Source organism: Rhipicephalus microplus, chromosome 4 (genome assembly GCF_043290135.1).
Source record: "Rhipicephalus microplus isolate Deutch F79 chromosome 4, USDA_Rmic, whole genome shotgun sequence".
In the NCBI taxonomy this organism is placed as follows: Eukaryota; Metazoa; Arthropoda; class Arachnida; order Ixodida; family Ixodidae; genus Rhipicephalus; species Rhipicephalus microplus.
The window spans coordinates 33,884,859-33,901,207 of NC_134703.1; the positions used below are offsets into that span (position 1 = coordinate 33,884,859).

The following is a 16,349-nucleotide window of genomic DNA, read 5'->3' on the forward strand; positions in this document are numbered from 1 at the left end:
AAGAGTGACGAAGGATGGCATATAAGCTATTGTTTTGTACTCGCAGCAGAGTTGCTAATTAGAATACATAAGTCTGTAGTAGCAGTTTTATTTCTTTTCTTGATTTGTTTTGTAAATACATAGTGTTTTGTATGAACCTTCCATGCAGTAATTGTCTTTCACTTTGTGCCTATAGCCGACATGTACGTATGGCGAGGCCCATCAAGTGGCGTTAAATTCGCTGCTTTTTTTTTTCTCACCATCCCCAGTTTGTATGTACAAGCTGAAATAAAGACTTGATTGATTGGTATGATAGTGAATGCCTCCGAACTAAACATAATGTTTCATGATTTATGGCATAGTGGGTACATTGGGAGTGCGCTTATATCAGTTATCCAAATAGTGTTTAAAAAAAAGGCTTCGAAAGCTAGGCCACCCTTCCAGCTTTCTCTATGACTCGGCTTCGCGAAGTGCCTATTAGTCAGGCGTTTTTATTATTTTTTTAACCTGGAAAGCACGCTTTCCGAGAAAATAACTTCTGCGGAGCGAAAACACACACATAAGTCTATCGAGGATATTTGGGAAAGCATGTATGGTCATCCACCTAATTAAAGCAGGAGACTACGAAGCCAGTACTTGTTGCGGTTATGTACACTCTATACAATGCACTTCTCCAGCAATCCCAACATTTATTATTGACCCGATTTCATTTCTGGTTCAGTGGGCTCTTCCTTACATGTGTTCAGGAAGTTTTTGTGACCCAGTCGCCTTCATCGCTACAACGGCTTGCATTGCCCAATCTGTTGGCTTTCGCATACTTATGCCGAGATTCTTTCTAAGGTCATGAGGACGCTACGTAGACCCTGATTTGAACATTGTTACACCATACGTGTTTTGTTTTCTCTAGTGTCCAGCGTCAGCTTCGCGACATCGTAGTCGTGCAATTTGAAACTAAAATTTCCAGCGAAGATTTGCCCCCAGCTTTTCGTGCGGCCAACCTTGTTATCAGTTACAGCGAGAAGAAGAGACAACCGTGTCTGGACCATTAATAAGTCGCATTCACTCACCCGTGAGGCTCATCGTGAAATCATCGCCGTCCTTCAGGTACTTGAGGTTGTGTATCGTCCTCCACGTGAGAGTGACCAACTGATTCTGCTCCAGGTCTACCAGATTCAGGTTGGGCGCACCCACGAACATGTCGGCGGGCAGTATTCGCAGCTGGTTGTTGGCCAGGTAGATGAGCCTCAGCCGTGCCAATCCATCGAACGCCAGCGGATCGATAACCGAGATCTGGTTCAGCTTGAGGTCCAGCTCTTCCAGGAGAGGCGTGCTGACGAATATGCCGGCATCGAGCCGCATCAACTTGTTGCGGTACAGGTCGAGTCTCGTCAGCTGGGCGAGGCCCTTGAACGTCCGATTGGTCACGACGTGTATGAAGTTGTCCCCGAGTTCGAGTTCCCGGAGTGCCCCCAGCTCCGCGAAAGCCAGGTCCTCGACGTATTCGATCTGGTTCTTGCCCAAGAAGAGCACGGTGAGCGAAGGAAGCCGCGAGAACCAGCCGGCCTTCACGTTCCTGAGCCTATTCTCGCCCAGCTCTAGTTTTTCGAGCCTAGGCAGGTGCGCTATAGCGTCCGGCTGCAGGTCGATGATGTCGTTGCCTTCCAGCTGCAGCAGTGTGAGCGCGGACAGCTTGTAGAAGGCCTTCGTTGGAAGCACGCCCAGGTTGCAGTCCGTGAAACGCAGTTTTTCCAGTCGGCTCAACCGGCGAAGCGCGTCACTGGGGACGAAGTCGAGCCGATAGTCCTCGCCGTACACGGTGAAGGTGACGGAGGCTAGCGCACCCTGGCGCCGCAGCGCCTGGAACACGGCGTGGCTTCCGGTAAGCGGCTTCCCCACGTAGCACACGACGCCCGTGGTGTCCGCCTCGAAGTGTTCGGAAGAGCAGCGACAGTACATGGGCTCCTCTTGAGCCAGGTTGCACAGGTTGGGCACCACCGACGGCGAGGTGCCGTTCTCGAGGGATGAGACCGCACCGACGAGGCACAGGAACAGGAAACATGCGCTAACGTTTGCACGCGGCAACCTGCAAAGGAGGTGGAAAGCATTTTGTTTGAAACAGCACACGTTAAGGTCTTTCAGCTTAATTGAAGTGAAGCACAAGTTAGTTACTTCATGCGATAATTTGTGTTATTTGATTGAGTGCTCATAATGACATTTCCGATGCGGTATACGCGCACCGTATCGTGTTCACTGATACCACAAATGTGACGATGCGTGGACTGTAATGTGACCCTCCATGGCGATAATGTTTGTGACAACTATAAGGAAAGCGAGTCAGCGTGCGAAGTGGTATATGAATTTGTCTGAATTTCGTTCTTTCAGATTCGTACGGGTTCGCGGCTTTGTGAACGTGTCATAGACAGCAAATATTTTGTTTCCTTATATAAACGCGACATATTGCAAAGGGTATAAATGCGCCCAGAATGGTCTGCCCCTTACGCTGTTGGTGTTGATCACACAGAAGTTTAGGCATAAGATCATTTGTCCCCATCTCTATGGGTTCTTACATTATGTATCACATATAAAGCCACAACTACCGAGTATTAATCGCGTTTGAAAGTAAGTACGAATTTATTTTGCATAATAGGATATATGTAAGCGTTCTCGAGTACGTATACAGCACTAGGCGCGCCTTCTAAATAACCTATGGCAGTTCGTAGTCCACTATAAGTGCTTCACTGCGTTTTCACAAACTGTAGATATTAACCCCAGTAAATGGAGTGCTATAGTTAAGGCGTTTCAAGGGACATGCGTGCTCCCGGTAACTTGCCTAGTATCCCAAGACCTATAGCTGATTGATTGATTGATTGATTGATTGATTGATTGATTGATTGATTGATTGATATGAGGGGTTTAACGTTCCAACACCACTATATGATTATGAGAGACGTTGCGGTGGAGGGCTCCGGAAATTTCGACCACCTGGGGTTCTTTAACGTGCACCCAAATCTGAGCACACGGGCCTACAACATTTGCGCCCAAGATCTATAGTGGAAAGAAGTACGATCGTTTGCATTTCTTGCCATTCACAAGTTTAAACAGATAAAAAAGATATGAATTAACAATAAACAACTGTTCCACCTGTGTTTTTCTTTCAGTTTTTTTTTTGTTTTGACATTTTCAATTGTGCGACGAGCGGGAACCGGTAGAATTCATGCATACATCGCACTTGCCTCCTCTTGTAAGGACACTTACTTAGCGAGAATCGCAAGTCATATCACAAGCGACATCCCAACGCTAGTTCGCTGGTTGTTTAGAGAAGCATGATGAACGATACAAGGAAATGAATGTGCAGGAAACCAGGCACAGCTGCTCAACGAAACAATGAACGAAGGTGGCTAAATCGGGGCATCACCCGTCTTGAGCGGCGCTGTGGTATTCTCACACCGTGGTTGCACACTCTGCTATGTGTTTTGGCCTTTCCAAATGCCATAAGGTAAGCGCAAGTATTTCACCATTTTTCCACCAGATATTAACATTGAGTGCGTAAACCTGTGTTGTACGAGTCTGAATCGTTCTGTACTCATATCGTTGATGACACTCACTCGGCGTCTCAGCGACGGTAAGAGTTGTGACCCAATGTTCTTATGCAGTATCAATTGTTGCTGCTGTTGATGAGCATCTAACAAGGTCAAGACATGTCTGAAGTTTTTCACGTGTTGTCTTGCACCCGTGCTGCTTAAGGCAGCTAGAAATGTGCCTGCGTAACTGCCTGCTCTACTACGGGCTTAAACAGCTCGTATTATAGAGCTAATTATGCCAAGACTTCAAACTTAAAACCATAAAATCTTTTTTAAAATTTTACATCCTAACAACCAAGTCAAAAGAGCCCGCCGTCTTTCAGAGATTATGACAACTTCATCATATTTAAGTAAAAAATAAATAAAAATAAACGTAGACATAGAAACGTAAGTGGAACGCCAATATACTTTTGACGACATAAAAAGTGTATGAGTGGGGATTATGAAAGGTCATGTTCGGTGGATAAAAGATCTGCACATAAATAACACCATAAGGCTCTAGATTTGAACGAAAGATGTCTGCACTGTGATGCATTGGAGTGTTCTTACGGACGCTGCACGCATCAATGTTGCTAGCAAATTGTGCTAGCAAATGTCGCAGTCACCGTAAATTAATACCGTCTTTTCCAAACTACTGGTTGTAGTGTTATTCCCAGAGGTGAAATACGTTCTTAACATGTCAGTGTTATGAGGCAGATTTTATTAACCTAAGTGTCGCGCGTGAACCTGTGTCCGTTTTAATGCTGTCACTCGTTCAGTAAGCATATACATGTTAAACTGGCACGAGATACGGAGGCTTAGGTTGGTCGCTACGAGTTATTCTTACCTTTTACGGGTACTTTTTGACTTAATTCGTGTTTCCACCAGATTATATATATTTAGTACCTTATACATAAAAAAGCCCCATATTTTATCGGTTACTGTTTACCTACGTTCCCATTCCTTTCGCAATGTTCGCAAATTTACAGACATTGAAATACGATAGATAATAAAAATGAAAGCTGCAACATTAAGAGACAAGAAGAGAACAGAGTGGGTCAGGGAACAAACGGGGGTTAAAGGTATCACAGTTGAAATCAAGAAGAAATGGACATGGGCCAAGCAGATAGCGCCGCATATATATAGGCAGGATAACCACTGGTCATTAAGCGTAGCTGATTGTATTTCAAGAGAATTAAGGCAAACGCACGAGGGGGAAACAGAAAGTTGAGTGGACAAATGAGATTAAGAAGTTTGCAAGTATGTGGAAGCACAAAGCACACGACTGGGTTGATTGGCGGAACATGTGACAGGCCTTTGCCTTGCAGTGGGCGCAGTTGTAGATGTGGCGGTGGTGGTGATGATTAAATACGGAGGAGCGAATTGCCACTTCTGGAAGTATGCTGCAAGTTTAATGCAGTTAATGCTGTTGGATTGCCGTTTGACCTTCCATATAGTGGCTGTCTCTTTTTCCGCCCGCAGCACTGCGGCAAACTGGGTTCACTTGATCGATAATCTGTCCACATTTATCGCTTTTACTTTACTGTATTACTTCGCATTTAAAGATATCAGTGTCAAGGCACCGTTCGATTGCTTAACGAGCGGTGACGGAAAGCTGGCACCGCAATCTCTCGCTGAGCCAAACTATCGGTCCCGAGAGGGTTCAAATGACGCCGCGAAGATCTCATGGCCACAGAGCCCATCCGTCAGACTGCAGCCGCTCGAAGCGAACAAACGCGCTGTGGCCTCAACGACACAAGACATCGCCTTGTGCTCAAACCAAACAAGACGGCCTGTCTGGCGCCGCATAAACCCAGTTGCTTGACAACACAAAGCGTTGGTGGTCTTTGTGAGAGAGCGGCACTTGAACGAGGACGCGGGTGGATTCAGGCAGCTCTACAATAACTAATAACACCTACGTTATCGCACTCGATAATTTATTAAACTTTGCAACGGAAGCATTTTTAGGAGCTAGATTATGCGAACGAGATTAGAGTGCTTGTTTAAGAGTATATGTTGACGAGCTCACTCAGGAAATAAATAAATAAAACTGTAAGGCGGCACGTCACGCTCTCTGTAACACTTTTAGCTGTTATTATTGCATTAATTCGTACTATCAGGGATGTTCTTATAAAATATAACAAACCGCAGTGTAACACACACACACACACACACACACACACACACACACACACACACACACACACACACACACACACACACACACACACACACACACACACACACACACACACACACACACACACGTTTTGCGCGGAAAATTGGCTCTTAGCAAATCCGCATCACACCAGTGTATGGTCATACCACGACTCCCACGTTCTCCGCATAAGACACTTTTCCTGTTTGCACTATAACGTATTATTTCCGCAAACGTGTAAAACGAGCACATAGAAGTGTAGATTTAAAATGTTTTGAGTAAGCAAACGGCCATGTGTGTTGCTCTCGATCTCTGTGCTGGGACTTACGATGTCAGAACGTTGATGACTGATGATGATTGATATGTGGTGTTTAACGTCCCAAAAACCATCATATAATTATGTGAGACGCCGTAGTGGAGGGCTCCGGAAATTTCGACCACCTGGGGTTCTTTAACGTGCACCCAAATCTGAGCACACGGGCCTACAACATTTCCGCCTCCATCGGAAATGCAGCCGCCGCAGCCGGGATTCGAACTCGCGACCACGATGTCAGGCCGTGAAGTTATTTCATTGTATTTTCTAAACTGAATCCGTCATCGGTGCTGCTCGATTTTTCAAAACCCACAGTCGTCTGTAAGAATGATAAATTGAAAAGGCCGATTTACCATGCCGCCTAATGATATAAAACAAAAGACAAGACAGACTATTTTCGATACTGCACGTTTCTCTCCTGTACCCTTCACAATTGGTTTCAACATCGCCTGTCCGCCACGTAAAGTCTTGAAAGGGTGCGGTTCACCCAGCCAAAGTAACAAGTAACCTCTATAATAACAATTCATAAGGTTTTACGTCCCGAAAACATGTGCTCTGAGGAGCAAGATAATGTGGTGAAAGCAAACTTATCTACAATAGTCCATGGTATTAGTACGATACCCTTCGATCACGCTAGCTTCGCCTTATATACTCGTCGCTGCAGGTGAGAACAGATATATTGCTACGCGTAATTTTTTCTTACGACGGATTTTCTCAATTTTGTGCAAAGGCCTTGGATGTAAGGTGGCATTGCCCAGCTGACAATGTGCTCCGGCGCACCCCTGTCACCAGCGATCCCCGGTTCTCATGCATCACTCCATAGTGGTGGGCGAACAGGAACTGCCCAGGTGCCGCGCGTCGGCGACTTCGTCCTTCACAGCGCCCGCGTACAACGTGACAAAACTTCACAAACATGTCGAGACAAGTCTGGATGAGACCGCCTATTGTTCGTAGTGGGTTCACCCAGTTTCTACGGGCACATACTCATTTGTGACGATGATAGTCTCCTGATAGGCTGCGCACACAAATAATGACTGAGCTTAAACAGCTCCGCTGATAAAACACACACACACAGACTGCAATTACGTAAGCTCTCTTTCTCGCATATCACGCCACGTTGCCGATCACTGTTGCGATACATGCAGAGTAAGTAGTACGTGCTATAATTACTTGTCATTTCACATGCACGCTCTTCACGGTGCATTATTGATAGTTCATGTCATTAATGCACAAAACCCAGCAATTTATAATGTAATCGCCCACAAGTGACTTTTATTTTGGCTTAATCTGGGCGACATCGAGTAAATAAAATGAATAAATAAATACATAAATAAATAAAGTTTTGCAGGATGTCACACTCGCCAGCAATCGAAGCCAGAAAAGGAGGGTGCCCCCTTGGTGATGCATTAAGTTATACCATCGAGTACCAGACTTCTGGCAAGAGATAACGAAGAGCAGCGTGAGATCTGACATGCAATAAATTACCTTCACCTTGTTATTTGATTGCATCGTTCCTTCCCACTCTCAGCCTCCCTTATACCAACCACGAAACTTTCTACGCATAAACTATTCTTGCACTAGACTAGATCAATCGACGATGCCATATGGGATGACGTCGTCGTGTGACGTCAAGATGACTCCGCAATTATTTATGTGCGACGTCGTTATTACGTCACATAGAGACCTAAAAATACTATGTCAATGGCAACATCATAACGAGACGTCATCAGTGACATAGGTCACGTTGATTTTTGTGCCCCTTCATTCGCGCCGTATTTCGGTTACGGAGTATCTCAACGAGAGCGATGAGGCTGTCGTCAAAACGCGCCAAATAATTATGTGGAGTTTTGTTAGTTGTAGAATGGCGTCCGAATATCCTATGTACGCCACCGCCGCATATCACATCCGCTCCTCTTTTTCTGCCTCAGCTCTCGCGCCAAGAGGAACAATTTCGAGGCTGGCGTTCGGAGTTGTGTCATTGTGTTCTCTCTTTCACGCAGTTACCTCGCACAGTCCGAAAACGCACAGGAGATGGGCTACGCACAAAAAAAAAAAAAGAGAGCGGGTCAAAGTAGAACGACTGATGAAAACCACGGGAATGAAATAGTGGGATAGACAAGCCGCGACATCGCATTGCACGTTGACAATGGAGAGGGAACGAGATAGAAAGAAATACATAGCGAAAAAATTCCGACAGTTGCTATGTAGGCGATGAGGCAGCATGGTCGCTCCAGCTGCTTCCTGTGTCGCACTTGCATCGCATTTCAATTCTGCCAAGCGCGCGCTTGCGCAAGTCTCGCCATTGAGCATCTGCCTTTCCCGTAACGCTGTCTTTTTCGTACAGTGCCGCGTCAATCGCACATCCAATCAGGTTGGTCGCTCCTCCGCATCAGTTAGCACACATCGCGCCCCGATTACTTCATCCAAATATTTATTATAATATGCAATTATTAAACTCGGAAGTTTTGCAGCCTAAAACGATGATATAATTACGAAGCACGACAGAGTGACATACTACAGATTAACCTTGGGCCTCCTAGGGTTTCTCTCACGATCAGCCAAGTTTGAGTGCATGACAATTTTTTTTTCCTTGTGGCTCTATAGAAATTCGGCTGCCGTCCCTGTGAAACCAACCCACGTCTTCGAGCATAGCGACCCGACAACAATGCCGCTAAGCTTTCGCTAATTTTGCTGCAAGTACGATTGCAGCCATGTGGATAACCTAAGTTACCACGGCTTCAGCAAAACCCCTCGTTGTTGCTCAGGGTGCGAAGTGCAAAAAAAAAAAAAACATTGAAGAGAAGCTTACGAGAATAAACATTTTTGTGAAAACGGGAATTCTTATTCACTCAAAATAAATCGTGTTGTCAAGTAGAGCTGAATACATGAAGGACAAGTTTCTATCTTTCCCTCCCTTTTTTTTTATTTCTCGCGGAAATTCGAGCGTCAGTACGCAAATGTTTCCAGAAGTTTCAGCGAATCCTAAAAGGAAATGTAATGAACCCCACAACTGCTTTATTAGGGTCCTTAATTGCTAGAAGGGCAACAGCTGTACTGAAACAATTGGTGAAGCTATATTCCATTCAGAGGCTGCCGATACCGTCAGACAGCGGTGCCATCGGCGTTGAAGTTCTTCAGAGTGAACCAATGCCTCTGCACATGCAGGGCCTCTTTAACGCCACGCTTCGCCATCTCTCTTGCCACCCTCACACTTCTTGGCCAATATACGAAACAAAGCGCATTGAACAGCCCGGTTACTGTGAATTCCACTTGGCCTCAATTACCGAAGCAACAGCTACACGGATCGGTGGCGGCCGGTACCAAGAGGAACACCAAAGAATGCATGACAACAATTGATGCAGCTTGGCTTAAATACGTTGCCGAAATCGCAGCGACATGCAAACCCACGAAGAATGTCAACAACAACGAAAACAGAGTCTCCGACTGACAAGTTGGGTGACGAAGACAAACCAATCATCATGGTGCTTCAGCCAGCGTTGCAAGCACTTCACGTCTTCGTCGCCAAGCTGTACTCACCAAGCATACGCCCAGTCCGCACAAGAGGTATTTACTACGTCCATTATTTGCGAGCCTTCCATAGACCCCGTGACTCGACTGTCTTCAGTGGAACATGATTCACCTGATGTCCCGCGTTCATTAGCATTGAACGAGGCAGTGTAGTTTAGGCCCAAGTTTAGGCTCACTCCCTTCGATCTCCCAATTTTTTCCATCCCTTAATCGTATTCTCCCGGCGCAGGACAGCAAACTGGATCCACGCGTTCACATACAACGCCTGCTCTTCCTTCCCCTTTCTTCTAAATGTCAATCCCTCGTTCATTGAAAATGAAAGTATTCCTTTTAAACCATTAAATGACTTACAGCGAGACAGAGCAGACCTTTCTATAGTCTGCAAACCAATAAGAGGTCAATACCAAGGACTTAAAGTGGCGTCATCGCGAACTGCTACTAGAAAGATATCTCGTGGCGCAAATAATCTCTGTTCTCTGAAGCAGTATATACGCCTTTCCAATATCACACACTCGCAGAGCGCTTTCTCTACAGCAGTGAAAATCTGATTTCGCATGTGTTTTTTTTTACTTTAGTACTTTTATTCGGTAGTATTCCGCGTCGTATTTACAGCCCGTTTCTTAGCGTGCTAGAGATTTCGCAGCAAATCAACTTAACACGTTCAAGTGCGCGCGCATGCAACGCTCCACTTTTCTGTGTGTGCGGCAATATTGAGAACGCGTACGAATGGAATTCACGCATATATCAGCTTCGATGGGCGTTGCGAAAAGCGGGACATATTTTGCTTTTTTTCCCCCTGCATTCTAGCGTTATAGGTTGGATAGAGGGGAGAAGCCTCTCGAGGCAACTGTGTGCAGCGCGCGACTTCCTTCAAGATGGCCGACTGAGCCGGCGAAGTGGACGCGAGTGGGTGTTGCTGGTTTGAACTCTCGTGCATCCCAACGACGACAGATGGGCGGGCGGCGATATTAAAGGCGCACCACGAGAGTAGCACTCGAGACGCTCCAGCGATTGCTGAATATCAAGGGTAAAAAAAAAAGAAATAAAACTAGGAGTATGGATTCCGCGCGATGCACGTTCTGTATGTCGTCGCGAAACCGAGAACATGCCACGGCTATTCAATGGAATTCCTGGGATTCCTTTCCTTTACACTGAAAGAAAAGAAGCGTACGGACACTATACACGCTGTGGCGTTGAAGTAGCGTGGCGAGTTGGACGCTCTCTCGACAGGACAAGTGGTGGGATACACTAACCCCCGTATTCACAAACGCTCCTCGACTCGACTTTCCTCCCTTCACTTGACAGTGTTGAGCGCTACGCCACAGCTCGGCTCAAAGTGACGCTGCGCTACTCGAGAATCACAGCAGATTATTGCTGATATGCAGTGACTTGCCATGCCTAGAGATGGCGCTTCCATCGGCTTTCTCAAGCAAGAATAGGCCCTTGTACGTGGCTTTTCTAGACATCACTGGGGCATACGACAACGTTAATCAGGAAATTTTGTGGGATATATTGAAAGGAATGGGCATGGGCGACGACTGTATACAGATTTTGAGGGAGATATACCGAGAAAATACAGTTTGCATAGAGTGGGAAGGAATGCGTAGCAAAGAGAACGTTGAGGTTAGCAGGGGTCTGAGACAGGGATGTCCTTTGTCCCCGCTGTTATTCATGCTGTACATGGTGAGTATGGAAAAAGCGCTAGAAGGTAGCAACATTGGTTTTAATCTGTCACACAAACAGGGCGGCATGATGATTGAGCAGAAGCTTCCAGGTTTATTTTATGCGGACGATATCGTCTTATTTGCGGACAGTCGAGATGATATACAGCAGCTGGCGAATATATGCGGAAGGGAAGGTGAAGCTCTTGGACTAGGATTCAGTGTAACGAAGTGTGGATTGATGGTATTCAATGATCCCTGTGATCAGACGGTGTCCATACAAGGCCAAGAAATACCGAGGGTAAGTGAATACAAGTACCTTGGAGTATGGGTAAATGAGAGTGATAGATACATGGAGGTACAGGAAAAAGCCTCGGCAGCAAAAGGAAAGAGGAATGCGGCAATAATGAAGCACAGAGCGTTGTGGGGATACAATAGGTATGAGGTGCTTCGAGGTCTGTGAAAGGGTGTAATGGTTCCAGGGCTTACTTTTGGGAACTCAGTGGTGTGCATGAGGGCAGAGGTGCAATCGGGAATGGATGTAAATCAAAGGACTGTGGGACGCCTCGCGTTGGGTGCTCACGGGAAGACGACAAACGAGGCTGTAAAGGGCGATATGGGGTGGGCAGGTTTTGAGGCGAGGGAAGCGCAGAGCAAAATAAGGTTCGAAGAAAGGCTAAGAAATATGAAGGAGAGTAGATGGGCAGAGAAGGTGTTCCGTTATTTGTATAGGAAGAGCGTGGACACACAGTGGAGAAAAAGAACTAGAAGACTCACTAGTAAGTATACGGCTGGTATTGTAAGCCGTATGTCAACAAAGAGCGTTAAGGGAAAAGTCAGGGAGGCGGAGAGGATTTACTGGATGGCAGCTATGGAGAAAAAACCGGCTTTGAGTAACTACCGAAAGGGCAAAAATGAAATAAGGAGGGAGGCGTTTTACGATAATTCAAGGGGAAGCGCTTTACTGTTTGAAGCGAGATCGGGTTGCCTTAGAACGCGTAGTTATAAAGCAAGATTCAGTAAAGAAGAAGAACAATGCACATGCTGCGGGAAAGATAAGGAAACGGCGGAGCATGTTCTGATTGAATGTGGAGATATCCACCCAGGTGTACGTTTGGGCACGAGCCTACAGGAAGCCTTGGGTTTTAGGGACAACAATGGAAAGCTGAACACACCCGCGATTGAAATAAGTAAGAGACGGTTAGAGTATTGGTGGCAGAAAATTAGAGAGAAGGTTATAAAAATAAATATTGGAAAAATAAAATATGGACAGTGTGCCGTAAATGGCAGAGAACTTAAGCTGAAAATTTACCTTTTTTTCCATTAAGATAGAATTTATCGAAGTAGAGGCATTAGGCCAACATAAAAAGAAAAAAAGTTTTTTTTTTTTTTTTTTGTCGAGCCTGGTGGCATACTTGTCACCACCCCGTTATAAAGGGGACGCTCATAGCATCCATCCATCCATCAAGTGAAGGTGAAGCGTTGAGTGAAGGGACGTTCTAGAATACGGAGGTAAATTGCCATCGACTGATCGCAATGCAGGCGCTTGGGTATACTTCAAGCCCGTCCGCCGTGTGAGATGGTGCGATTACGGGTGGCGGCGAGCATACCACCGCACGCAATCTTATCAGCGTGCCTGTGCGACGAACAGTATATCGCGATAGCCACGAGCACCTGTCGCTTTCGGGTACGTTTATCACTTCCGCAAGATTTCGCGTATCGTCATATCGTGTTGTGCCGCGACTGTTACGTGCACTGCGTAGAGTTTAGAATCGGAATCATATATTTAGAATCAAACAAAGGAATAAGTACATCGTAAGAATACGCAGAAGGAGGACCCGTAGTCACAGGCTGAAATGGCACATTCTTCGCATGAGTTACGCTAATTAAGCCGTCAGCCGAGCGGCAGTTCAATGTCTTCACAGACGGGGCGAGTCGCCCCTGAGCTAACGTTCAGGGCTGGCCTAAGTTCCCAGGCTACTATCCCGTGCAAGGATATAGCGTGGCCTGAAAACTTTTAGACCCCCCCCCCCCCGTACGTGATAATATCCCAAGTGCATACCATCGGAAATATCACTAGCACTCTTGATTGATATGTGGGGTTTAACGTCTCAAAACCACTATATGATTATGAGAGACGCCGTAGTGGAGGGCTCCGGAAATTTAGACCACCTGGGGTTCCTTAACGTGCCACTAGCGCTCTTCGGCAGACCAAACCAGATAATACAAGCTCCATATATTTCTAATCGGCAATGCAGACAGAATCGACGATCACGCGGCGCGAAATTTTGTTTGTTGCCATGTTTCCAGTGCGTTTCTTTACGTTAACGCTGGTTGACCCAGCGTTCAATTTTGGAACATGTGGGTTGTCTCCGGATTCCAACACACGTGATCACGATAATGTTTCCGGTCAGGACCCCGGAACTATAGCTGGTTGACCTATGGCTGCCAGCGAGATGCAAGAATCATAGAGTTTCCTCAGATTAACTCGAGGGGACTCTGGCACTGCGATCGTTAAGCGACCACGAGAATTATGGGTAAGACACGGATTTGCCTATAGTATTCGTGCGTGCGGGAGGCGAATGCACTTGTGGTTTCTTTTATTGCTCTATTTTCGTTTTGTATCGAAGGAAAGAACGAACCATTTTGAACTTCGTGACCCGATTTGAAATGTATAAGCCCAAAAGGTGAAGGTGGTGAAGCGAACTGCTGAACATATGCCGATTGTTTTTTCGTGACAAAGCAGTTTTAAGACACGCGAAGCCAGAACGAACGTAAAGTACGAAGACTAGGCAAATCCATGTCATACCCATAATTCCCATGCTCACTGAAGTGCCATTCGTTGCAGCTCCCGTTCCCTATTTAGGAAACTCTATGGACAGAAGTTTGAAAATTGAAGAGTCCGTGTATGTTTTTTTAATAAATGTTTTTTTGCTCAAACACTTCAATATGGGCTTGTCCGCCTCGATTTTCACAAGATTGGGATCTTACGTTTATTTTCCGTGTTTTAGCTTTTGTTTCAGGAACATATCAACGAGTTTGTACTGTGTTTATAACGTCGAATACCGCTGTATATTCCTTGATCAGCGTTATATACTCTCTACGAAGGAAATAAAGCAAGTGTATGTGCCAGCAGGAGAACACATGCGATGGAAATGGCGAATATACTGGCTACGAAGCGGCCAGATCTCGCCGGATCTTGCGGCTAGATTCTTAATTAGTAAACTGTTTCATTGCCGGTTAAAGGAATGATCACGTAACAGTCAAAATTGTCCTCTTTCTACTCAGCCAATAATAATAATAATAATAATAATAATAATAATAATAATAATAATAATAATAATAATAATAATACATGGGGTTTAACGTCCCAAAACCACGATATGATCATGCGAGACGCCGTAGTGGAGGGCCCCGGAAATTTCGACCATCTGGTGTGCGCTGACATCACACAGTACCCGGACTTCTACCGTTTCACCTCCACCAAAGTGTAACCAAAATACGACCATGGTAACTAAACAAAAAACAGAACAGGCTCATACAGCTGAAAAATAAAAAATAAAAAGCCCGCGGTGCCGTTGTAGCCATGCACCGCGTGACACAAGCACGTAGACCAGCTGCCAGAATGGCTGCATATAATGGTGAGAACATGCCCCAAGGAATCGACTTTGCTTGACATTTATAGATTGCGGGGCGTATGTACGCTATAGTCCGCGCCTCGCGCAGTCCTTTTCATGGGCATCTGACGCTATACCCGCTTGGCGCAAGACAACGCTAATCTAGATTCACTAGGAAGCGAAACTTGGTCACGACCACGCATGCGCTGACCTTGCTTGTATTTATGCGTTAGCGCGCTCCGCCGACAAGTAACTGTGATTCCGGCATTTTGAATTATTCTGTGAGCGTCTGTACTACGCGATCACTGAAATCGCACCTCAAATTCATGGAAAGAAGTATTAGGTAGTTTTAAAAAGCGTATACGTAAAGACAGTGTTCGTTGCGTACGCCCGCTATTCCTGTCGCTTAAAGGGGCGATAATTGATTGATATGTGGGGGGTTTAACGTCCCAAAACCACCATATGATTACGAGAGACGCCGTAGTGAAGGGCTCCGGAAATTTCCACCACCTGGGGTCCCAAATCTGAGCACACGGGCCTAAAGATTTCCGCCTCCATCGGAAATGCAGCCGGGAATCGAACCCGCGACCTGCGGGTCAGCAGCCGAGTACCTTAGCCACTAGACCACCGCGGCGGGGAGCTTAAAGGGGGCGTCCGCAGGAGGAAAGCGTACGACGCATGCATGCCCAGTGGCGACGAACGTTAACGTCAAAGCTTTGCGTACCCTTTTCGAACACTTCCCATTAGTTCGGTCTTCTGAGTTTGCAAGCATGTCAAATAAGAATTATCTCAACACTTCGCGCTTTCACGACGGACAGGCAACGTTTTTACGGCTGGCTATCCACGCGATTCGCGCCCCATTGCATGCTTTGCTCACCTGGATCCGAAATGAAGCAGCGGAGGCAGACGACGTGCTCCGGTTACGTTTTTCCCGCTCCCCGGCGTTGCCGACCGAGCGCCGCCGCTCCAGCCACGTGAACCGCTGCCGACAAGCCGTCGGAGCGAGTCGGTGTCGTACGCCATGGCTCGGACTCCTGGCGGCTCGTCGCAGTCAGCCAGCGGCTCTTCCCGCGCTCGACCTCGGCGCAAACTTTCCTCGCGGGTCTGGCTGGATGCACGCTTCGCCAACGGGGACACGCCTTCTTCCCAACGCCGCTTTCTTGTGAACGAGCGGCCGCGCTGGGGCGCTGCGCGCCTCGTCGAGGTCGCGTCGGCCGCCGACGACCGTCCAGATGGCCGCCCAACAACTGGATCCTCTCCGCGCTATGACGTTATCGTCCCCTCGCTCGCTCTTCCGCTTTGTTGGCTCATCCTTTTTCTGTCTCGGTTTGACCATATTTCGCCGCGCTCTTGTATGCGTCGAAAGAACCGGCGCTCCATCGAGCTTGCTTGCTCGCTGCCAGGATTTCGACGAGTTGTATACGTGCGGCAGCCGCGATATGATTAGTAAGCACCATATTTCGACGGAGGTGAAGTTCCAGAGGCCAATACACCTTGATTTGAACGCACATTAAAGAACACCAAGCGGTCGAA

At 46.6% G+C, this 16,349-nt stretch overlaps 1 protein-coding gene across 1 annotated transcript in view; it reads right to left on the reverse strand.

Annotated features, from left to right (window-relative positions):
• The window catches only part of LOC119171856 (uncharacterized), a 31,094-nt gene extending 14,974 nt beyond the window's left edge, over window positions 1–16,120 (reverse strand). Inside the window, exons 1-2 of the mRNA XM_037422718.2 lie at window positions 15,694–16,120; window positions 1,047–2,062 (exon numbers count right to left, since the gene is read on the reverse strand). Coding sequence (XP_037278615.2) covers window positions 1,047–2,062; window positions 15,694–15,839 — 1,162 coding nt within the window. The 5' untranslated portion in view covers window positions 15,840–16,120. The remainder of the gene's footprint in view (window positions 1–1,046; window positions 2,063–15,693) is intronic.
• Window positions 16,121–16,349: the final 229 nt, after the last annotated feature.